This window comes from Crocuta crocuta, unplaced genomic scaffold (genome assembly GCF_008692635.1).
Source record: "Crocuta crocuta isolate KB4526 unplaced genomic scaffold, BGI_CrCroc_1.0 scaffold545, whole genome shotgun sequence".
NCBI lineage: Eukaryota > Metazoa > Chordata > Mammalia > Carnivora > Hyaenidae > Crocuta > Crocuta crocuta.
In genome coordinates this window covers 3,031,673-3,041,863 of record NW_027551563.1, presented here as the reverse complement: position 1 = coordinate 3,041,863, position 10,191 = coordinate 3,031,673, and the positions used below count along the sequence as shown (strand labels likewise).

The window sequence follows — 10,191 nt, the reverse complement described above, 5'->3', positions numbered from 1 at the left end:
CTGAGCTACGTCGGCTCAGGGCCCGTGTGCCAGGATGGCCTCAGTCCCGCGGGCAAAGAGGGTTGGGGAGGAAAGGGCAGGTCTCTGGGGCCTTCAGGTGCTTGCCGCGTGAGCGGGCGGAGGGCCCTCGGCGCCTCACCCCCCGCTCGGGACGTGCGTCCGGGAATCACCCTGGGTCCCGCTCCGCCCCGCCGCCGGGAGAAGAGGGGGGGCAGCGGAGGGAGGAGGGGAGGGCAGCCGGCCGTTCTCTCTGGCTATAAAGGGCCCCGGGACTCCGAAGCTCGCTTCAGCTTCCTCCGACTCCGCCTTCGCCGCCTTCCTCCCAACTAGCGCTCCAGTTCCCGCTAAGGTTCCAATCGACCCACTCGGGCTCGGCTACTCGGGCTGCAGCAGAAGATGGCGGCTTCGGTGGCTCGGGCCGGCTGCTCCGAGGCGGCGGTGGCTGCAGCCCTGGCGGATGTGCCGGAACTAGCCCGACTTCTGGAGGTCGACCCGTACCTGAAGCCCTTCGCCGCGGACTTCCAGCGCAGGTACCGCCTGATACCGCTCACGGCTCTCCCCCTCCCCCTCTCTCGTCAGAGCGTGACTGGCTGCCTTCCCGGCGCGGGCTCCGGGGGTCGAACCGCCCCTCTGCGGGGTGCGTGGAGGCCCCGCCCCCTCCCGGCCCCGCCCCTCAGTCCCGCCCCGCCCTGCGCCGGCCCGCCCCCGCCCTTGGGGGGTAGCGACTTCTTAGGGTGGGCGTCGGGTTGCCTTCAGTGGGTTCTGTGTCTTCCGGAGTAGCGGGTTGGTGACTCTGACCCCAGGACTAGACGTAGAAGCGCCGAATAAACTTTCCTCATCCCCTCTCCTTTCCTTTCGAGTCAGCGGGTTTGCGCCATTGAGGACGTGCTTTGGCTCCCAGCGCTGATTTCCTCAGGTGCGGATAGTGAATGAGCAAAGCCACTGCAGGTTTTCTGACCTTTCCGTTCAACAGAGTTGCACTGTGAATTAGTGTGTGCATAACCCTCGGCGTGTGTAATCGTGCGTTTACAATTTTCGTTTATTTCATTGCAAATATTGTGATTTTATATCCAACACGATTCTCTCAGGCAGCTCTTGTTCCTTGTTAAGATTTCCTCCCAGAGAAGATTAAGGGTATCTTGGCCGCTCTATTTACCTTCCGCGGGCCCACATTGAAGAGTAAACTTAACAGTAACCTTCGTCAGCAACATTTGCCTGTGTTTGGTATTGCCATCCCGAAGAGGGACAAAGGCCAGGAGAGCCAAACTTCTGGAGGCCCGTTTAGCAGCTTTAGCTTCAGTTTGTCTCCTAACATTCTACAGTACGTTGGCTTAACACAACTAAGTTGCTGGGATAATAATTGTAGTAATGAGCTTCAATTTCAAACAATAGCTTGTTAAGATTAAACTAGTTGTCATACTAGTTATAGTAGTTACATTTGTGAGATAAGCACATTGTGAGTTGTGGTTTCAGCCCTTTTAGCTGGACAAAAACTACCATGGCAGCAGAACAGGCAGAGTCCGATTTTCAGGTAATAGAAACAGCGTTCTAGTTATTGCCAAGGAGCAGTATTGGGGGTAATGAAACAGGGTTGATTTGGAATTTGAAAAAAAACAAAAATCTTAGGGTCATGACTTGGCATTGTCACTTACTACCAGCATTGAATCCAGCAATTGTTTATTAAGGAGTCCCCATGAACAAAAAAAGTAAGGGATGCCAAGTTCAATACAACGTCTCATTCCAGAGCTTGTATATCCTAATTAATGAGCCCTCCTCAAAGTAGTCACCTTGAGCTGTTGCTCTGTCAGTCAGATGGTTGGGCCCTTATATAGCTTTGTGAAATTGCTTTCAGTAATTACAGTTTATATTTTAAAGGTCGTGATTGCATAATCTTCATAGTTCAAAACTGAATTTGGTTTAGAAATAGTCAAAAAATTTTAGAGCAAAAATATGGTGGTCAGACTTTTGTGATGTGCTTATTGATGATGATACTAATTTATTTATATGCTTTGTAAATGACACGACTTTTCTAAGGGAGAGTTGTAGGTATGTTCTGTCTATGTTTCCCCATCTCCTTTTTAAAAAAAATGATTACAGCAGACACACATCCCTGATTAAGGATCTTTTCATGTAATTCATTTCAACTCCATTGGGATTGAACCAGTTATGATCCTCTTTCATGGTTTGTCAAAACTAATGAGAGAGACAAAGGCCAGAATAAAGAAGAGGGGCAATCCTGTGTTCTTGGTGAAAAGGCTTGTGCCTCACTCTGACCTGGATTCTATTTCTGGCCTTGGTTCTGAGTAATTGCCATTTTCCAGCACACATGTTCTATTTAGGCAAATCAAATAGTAATTTGACATTTGACAATAGTAACTTTTACTGCTAACAGTTGAAGAATAAAGAATTGTTCCCTCATGAAGTTTGGTTCTGGTTACTTCATTTTCTGTTTATTTCTAATAACCCACTGGGGCATTGTGCCTTTGGCCTAACAGAAATATACAACCAGTCAAACATTCACGTGCAAAATGGAACCTACTGAGGAGTGAAGAAAATTTAGGGCATAAACAACAGTATTTAGGAATGGTGATGGGGAAGGCAGTTTCTTTTCATTGATGGACTGTCTCATCCTTTCTCAACCAATGTATCTTCATTAGAAATTCTGTTATATATTTTTGTTGTTCTTGTTTACCTTTCCTCTAACTCTAAGAATGTCAGATCAAGTGTGAGGATTAGTGAATTACTCTGGGACGTAAAATAAAAATTAGTTCATAAGTGTGTGTGATAGCCCCTGTGATGTCTCATTAATTACCTCCTAAGATGGGATTTTTCCTCTTGGCTATCCTGCTTTTTTCACCTGTTATTTATGTTGCAATTAGTTGCTGTGATCCTAATTCCAAAATCTTAGTGTTTTAAAGCAGTAACATTTAATTGTCCCTATATTACATGCCACTGTGAGTCAGGTTCTCCTCATGGCAATCACTCAAGGATTTAAGATGATGGCTTCGTTTTGAAACATGCCTGTATAATGTCAGCTGTAGGGAACATGTTGAACTATGTAGAGTTTCTTACAGCTTTCGTCTATGAGTAAGTCACTTCTGCCAATACATTATATTGGCCAGTGTAAGTCAAATGTGACTTCTAAGCCTTGTGTGTGAAACATAAAATTGACATCTGTGAACAGCTTGAAGATCAACACAGTTGCAGTAACACTTGTCTATGCCCTCTGTTTAAAGTTTATAGAGTATTTTCAGATTTTCATTTTATCCTGGTAACAAAACCATGAGGCAGGAAGTATTTTTGTTTTTCCTCTCTTTCTGATGGTTTTCCTTTTATCTCTTTATGATTGTTTAACATAAGATTCTCACGGCTCTTCCCTAAGTCCTTTTATGTGTTTCTATTCAATATAATTTCCCTAAGCGTTCTCCTCCATACATCTCTGTACTGAGGCTGCCCACATCTGTCTTCAGCGCCCAGTCTTTCTCCTGCTCTTCGTCATATTTATAAATACCTTCATTTTGATGTCCTAGAAGTACAAAACTCCACATGTGTAAAACCAAACTTTTGAGTTTTTCAACCCAAATATGTTTGTCCCTTTATACTCTATCTCTGTGTGTGGTACCTTATCTACTAACTGCTTAAGCCTAAAACTTAAAACTTATCCTTAATTCTCACCTTCTCTTTCTTCTTATGTCCACATTTAGTCAGTGATGGCTCCTGTTTTTCAACTATATGCCACTCTCTCTTCCTACTGCTACCATCCTACTCAAGGTGGTAGTCGTATCTCTAGCCTGGTTTACAAAAAGAGCCTTAAAGTTGCTCCCCTTTTTCCAATGTTTTCAATTCCCCATGGCTTTTAAGGTGTAACAGACTTCTCATGATGTGCAAGATTCTGTATCAATTGGCCTTTTTAGTCTCTACCTTTTTAGTTTCACCTTATCACTTGTCTACCTTTTTAGTCTCACCTTCCACCTTCCTTCTCACTCTGTACTGTCTGACCAGAGAGGGCGTAGGGACGGAGAGGCAGCTGAGATGTCTGAAGGCCATTCTATAAGGGACACTAAAATATCACTAGAATAAATTGGAAGCATGATACCTGTTTCACACGTGTACTCTTTTAATATTGAAAATTTTCATTTGTGTGTGTGATCACAAGAAGTTAGGGGTCTAGGAAAATCACTGAATAAATGGCAAAAGAGATTAAGAACTGGAAACATTTTTGATCTTTATTAGAAGTGACTCCTTTAGTGGAAATGAATTAATAAATGAACCCTTTTATACATTTTTATTAACATAAATTTCCTCTATTCCATTAAATAGATCTCTTAACAAATGTTTAAAGATATCAGTTTGAGGTGTGCCAGAATATTATTCCATGTTCGAAGCCACATATTTTGGTCTAGACATGGTTCCAGGTGTGCTTTTGTACGGGCTGTTTGTTTTCTTTTGTGCGTACTTTGCTTCTATCTTATATCCTCCTATATGTGTTTCTGGAAACCGCTTAAAGGTATATACCTTCTGTGACTTCCCCCTATCCTTATACCTTCTTCCAGGCTGGGTGAGGAGCTTTATTTCTTGTTTACCATCCTAAAGATGCTCATCCACTGTAATATAGTTGTATTTCTGCTCTTTTGTATCCTGCACTAGATCGTTTGTGTCTTTGGGTGGGGACTTTTCCTGTATTGTTTACTGTTCTCTGTCTGTAGAACCATACTTGGCTTATAGGAATTCTATAGTGATTCTATACTGATATTCTATACTGATAGAATTTAAAGGAATGAGTTCTGAGTCTATTTATTTTTCTCATGTTTTAAAAAAAGTTCCGTATAACACCTAGTGCTTAAAATTTCTTAATGTTTATTTTTGAGAGAGAGACAGACTGCAAGCAGGGGAGGGTCAGAGAGAGAGAGGGGAACACAGAATCTGAATCAGGTTCTAGTCTTTGAGCTTTCAGCACAGGGCCTGATGTGGGTCTTGAACTCACAAACTGTGAGTTCATGACCTGAGCCAAAGTTGGATGCTTAACTAACTGAGCCATCCAGGAGCCCCATATTTTTCTCTTTTTTATACCAGTGAGTCTCAGGTCAACTTATCTTAAGCTATACATTATTGGGAGTGCTAGGATAAACAGAGAAGAAGCAGTAGTTACCAGGGGATGATGTATCACAATCTGGGGGAAAGGGGAAATCTATGTTTAAGTAAAGAGCTAAAGGTAACTAGAGAAAATGAAGAAAATTGTTATGAATTAGATACTTCAACAAAGACTAAATTTTTTCCCCCAATTTATTTATTTGGAGAGAGAGCGTGCTCACGTGGTGGGGGGTCAGAAAGAGAGGGAAAGAGAATCCTAAGCAGGCTCCACGCTGTCATCTTGGGACTCCATCCCATGAACTGTGAGATCATGACCTGAGCCGAAATCTAGAGTCGGATGCTTAACTGCCTGAACCACACAGGCGCCCCAACACAGAGACTAAAGGTTTAATCACTGAAGGGATATTAAGTTTGAGAGAGCCTGATGTTAAATTGTGTGCCTAGGAATGGGAGGAGAGGTTTTTGTGACCCCAAGCATACAAAGTGTTATAATTACAGTAAACATCTCTATTTTGTTAGAAATGTAGATAGTTTTTACACTGGTAGCTAATCAGAGTTGGAAAGTACTTTGGATTTGTGTATCAGCAGCCACACCAAAAATTGATTCTCACAGCATAGAAGTTTTATATCATAGCTGTATGGTGCACTTTTTTCTCAGTGCCTGGCCAAGTTATTGGCTCTGAAGAAAGTCAAATGTCAGTGATTCTAGAAGGCAGGGATAAATCTGAAGATTACAAGATGTATCTGGCTCACTCTTCTGTACTAGTAGATTTATTTGCCCTTTGCAGCTGAGATCTGTACTAACTCCAGAGTTACTCCTGAATTTTCTACGGCAATGGGCAAGAGGCTTTGACCTCTTTTCATTTTCAAAGTGCCTTAAAATGACTTGGTGGAACATTTGGGTAGGCTCTGGTGCCTGCTGTACCACCTCCTGAGAAATGACTCTTTATGTGATAACTTCTTAGAGGATTCAGTTCAGCTCCTACCAAGCCGGCCCTAGTTAGTCAGCGAGATGTTAATAGAGTCCCTGTGAAATGTGCTATAGTTTTAGACTGATAAGAATGCCATGCTGCTGTTATTTGAAAGCATGTATTAAACTTCAATTATACATTTATAGATATTGAAAGAAAACATGAAAGTGTTTTCATTGGAGAGAATTTTTTTTTTTTTTTTTAACTAACGAGTACATTCTCTTCTTGTGATGTCTACCCATCAGTAGATGCTTACCACTGTTTTGAATCTAGGGTTCTTTTGTGTTTAAAATCCAAAAGCAGCATATTCAGTTTTGTGTGTTTAGAGTAACAGGAACTGGGGCGCCTGGGTGGCTTAGTCGGTTAAGCGTCCGACTTTCGCTTAGGTCATGATCTTGCAGTTCATGGGTTCGAGCCCCGCGTCGGGCTCTGTGCTGACTGCCAGCTCAGAGCCTGGAGCCTGTTTCAGTCTGTGACTCCCTCTCTCTCTGACCCTCCCCTGCTCATGCTGTGTCTCTCTCTGTCTCCTATAAATAAATAAAACATTAAAAAAAAAATAGAGTAACAGGAACTAAGTACATGAATAAAAGGCAAAACTCCACAGTAAGAATACATTATTATACAATCTACATTCCTTAATTTATTATATGATTATGTTGCATCTTGACATTGTTTAAATTATAGTGACTAACTTGTAAAACCTGATTGTTTTTTGATGTTTAAATTGTTAGAACTAAGTTCTAAATTTAGTTTCCTAACATGTAAACTGGGAAAGTGTATAAAAATATTGCTGTGTATGTGTTGCAAAGTATGAGAGCAAGATGAAGCTTGAACTTGAGCTCTCATGTGTTCTAAGAGCTTTGAATCTGAGGGCAAATTAATCAACCTCTGTGAACCTCAATTTCTTTTTCTGTAAAATATAGATGGGACCTACCTTCTAGGAGTGTCTTGAGGAATAGAGGTATATTAAAGATAGTAAATAACTAATCATTATTTGATGATGATAATATTATAAGCAAAATAACCTTCCATCTTAAATATTCGCTAGGATATTATTTTCAAAAGATAGTATTGCCAGCTTTTTAAAATGCTGTATCCTGAAATCAACTATCAGATATTTAATACTACCAGTATTCTCCATAACTCTTCATTTTGTTGGATGGCATCTTTATTTTAGGGGGTTCCTTTTTCCTAGTAGAGCCATTGTATGAATGAGGTGAGGGGGTGGTAATTTTAATCATCATCTAGTATACAAGGAAAAAAATGTTTAAACTTTGATCCTTCATTTGGAGAGGAAATAATGCAATTGTCTGTTTAAGCTGAAGGTAAGATGAGTCCAGAATATAATGAACATAAAGGTTTCTTTAGAGAGAGGTAAATGCTAGCTTGCAGAGGCTCAGAATCACTCTTCTTTTGATCTTCCTTTTCCATCTTTTCTCTTCTTTCATCTAACTGCTAACTGTTCATATTCTTGGGCATCAAACAACTACATGGATTTTCTTCCTCTTGAACTCTGGATGGTTGGAAGAATGGTCATATCAAGTTTAGTGATAAGCAGGAATAACTTTGAAAATAAGAAAAAAAAACATAACAGCAGCTTAAAAGTTTGCAAGTGAAAGAATTGTTTAGTGGAATCTTAACATGTAACCTATTAATAAGAGTAAAATGTAAATCCAGTATATTTCCTTGTGTTTTCTCTCTATTTGATGGTTTCAGTTATTTTCAATATGTTTGATTTGGCAATGAGATGTATAAAATAGAGAAATGGGATATTCATGTCTGTCTTCATAGATCCATGGATCAGAAATTATAATGAGTGATAGCTCTGGGTATGTACTCGAGGTCTAAAATCTAAAATACAATAATCAGAAGCCAACTATACGGATACATTTCTTATATAGGTAATCTTGAAATTTTTCAAATAGTTAGCAAGTGAGAATTAAATATTTCTTTCACCAATGAAATCATATGTTACTCAATATCATCAATCTAATTTATTTTCATTTTCATAAACTATAAACAACTAGCCACAGGTTATATTTAATTATGAATAACTGCATGATAACAGGTACATCCTCTGTTACAGAAACATAGTAAAATCAGCTATGCATTTAGGTCTCTGTTACAGAAAACCCCAACATACTCTCAATTTACAGAAAATCCCACAAGCTAAGTTATTAAAATAGAAACTTGTATTTCTCACAAAGAAGGTGAAGGTGAATGGTTTGGGCCTTAGCATTGACCCATCCTTTATCTTTCTGCTCTATTATCCTTAGCACATGGTCTTTATATTCTCATGCATAGAAGATGGCTGGGTTCATCTTGGCCCCATGTCTTGAGGAACACAGTCCTGGCTGCTCACTCTATCCATTTTAACCAAGCATATGTTAATTTTCCTGTAAACTCTATCTAGATCTTTCAGTTCACAAATTATTGATCAGAGCTGTTCCATGGTCTTTCTTGGCTGAAACTGAGCCTGGATACTCAAGGCTTTTAGTTACACACACCTTCCTGAGAAAAGTCCTTTGGCCTCACCTATAGAATATCCCAGAGCTCTGGCCTTTGCTCCGAAAAGGACACTATTTTTGCTTAGAGATGAAAAGTCCCAGTGAGACTGCTGTAGTTCCCTAATATCACATCTGTGTGTAAAACCTTCCGAGCAGAACCCAGGTGTTTTCTCTTCCAAGAAAAGTCTATAGCCACATCCCTTAATATTGCAAACCCCTGAGTCATGGCTTTCACTTTTATAAACCTGAGCTGTATTTTTCTGGATTATTTTCTTGGGGGAATATAGAGACTTTTGACGGCTCTGGCCCAAAATGAGCTGATTGGGTGTCCTCAGCTGGCCTCAAGACTGGGGAACACCACTATCTTTTCCTATTAATTTCATAGATATTTTACTATTAAAAAATGTGAGAACATTTTGAGAGGAAATGAGTTTGTCAATTACTAATACCTTTTTTATGTATTCTCGGGCTCATTAAAAAAGATCTGACTGGGGAGCCAAGGTGTCTCAGTTAGTTAAGCATCTGACTCTTGATTTCAGTTCTATCATGATCTCATGAATCATGAGATCAAGCCCCGCATGGGTCTCTGCCCTGACAGTGTGGAGACTGCTTGGGATTCTCTCTTTCCTTCTCTCTCTGCCCCTTTCCCACTCATGCACATGTGCACGCACTCTCTTGATCGCAAAATAAATAAACATTAAAAAATGGCAAACAGAATGATCTGATATATCTCCAAGTTTTTTGGAGAATATAGTGTTTGTGAGGTTAGAAAGAAAGTTAAATTAAAGATGTCAATTTATGCTCCATCTTTAAAACACAACTTGTCTTTTATTTTCTAATGACTTACATGTTTATGGAGCTTTAACCTTATACCTTCCTATGCTTTTCTTTTGAAAGCTTGTTACTATTGTTCTTCACAACATACCTAGCACAGTTTTCATATGAATATAGGATTTTATTATCATAGAGAAGTTTAGGGTTTTGTCTTTGGTAATATGACTAAAGAACAATTTGTGGGAGAGTGTGACTCCTCTTTGTTGTCAGAATAGAAGACCATTGCTGTGTCCGGCTCATAGTTTTCTCTTTTTAGAGGTCATGGGCCTAGTATCTATGATCATTCTGTACTATTATTTGGAGATCATGAGTAACTAATGTCTGAGTTACTATTTTTTTTAATCATTTTACAATATTCTCTCAAGAGGACTAGTTATTTCAGAATTTTGGAAGTTCACAAATGAGTTCGTCTGTCATTTCCATGGTTTTCTCAGTTCTTTCTGCATTAAAAATATCTGATACTTTTGTTATTTGTACATTGTTGTTGTTGACTCTTGGGAGTCTTCCATTCTTTTGACCATTTCTGTTGGCAATATTATGTTTGTTGTTTAAAATTGTGCTTGCTAGAGATATGAATGTAATGAAACTATCAGATCTTTTTTTGCTTCACTTCCCTACGTTAGCCTTTATTGAAAACTATATGCTATTCATGTGGTATTAGGTAAACTTCTACTCACAAGTATAAAACATAAGCAGGAAGTACATAGAAACAAGGGTGTTAACTGAAGTTTTGTTGTAGCAGTCCAAAGTACCTTTAAAGTTAGGAGACATTAAAAACAAACAAAAAA

At 39.7% G+C, this 10,191-nt stretch overlaps 1 protein-coding gene across 1 annotated transcript in view; it reads left to right on the top strand.

Moving 5' to 3' along the window:
- The first annotated feature begins 221 nt into the window (after positions 1-221).
- The window catches only part of GBE1 (1,4-alpha-glucan branching enzyme 1), a 269,814-nt gene continuing 259,844 nt past the window's right edge, over positions 222-10,191 (top strand). Inside the window, exon 1 of the mRNA XM_077750044.1 lies at positions 222-530. Within this exon, the coding sequence (XP_077606170.1) occupies positions 397-530 (134 nt within the window). The 5' untranslated portion in view covers positions 222-396. The remainder of the gene's footprint in view (positions 531-10,191) is intronic.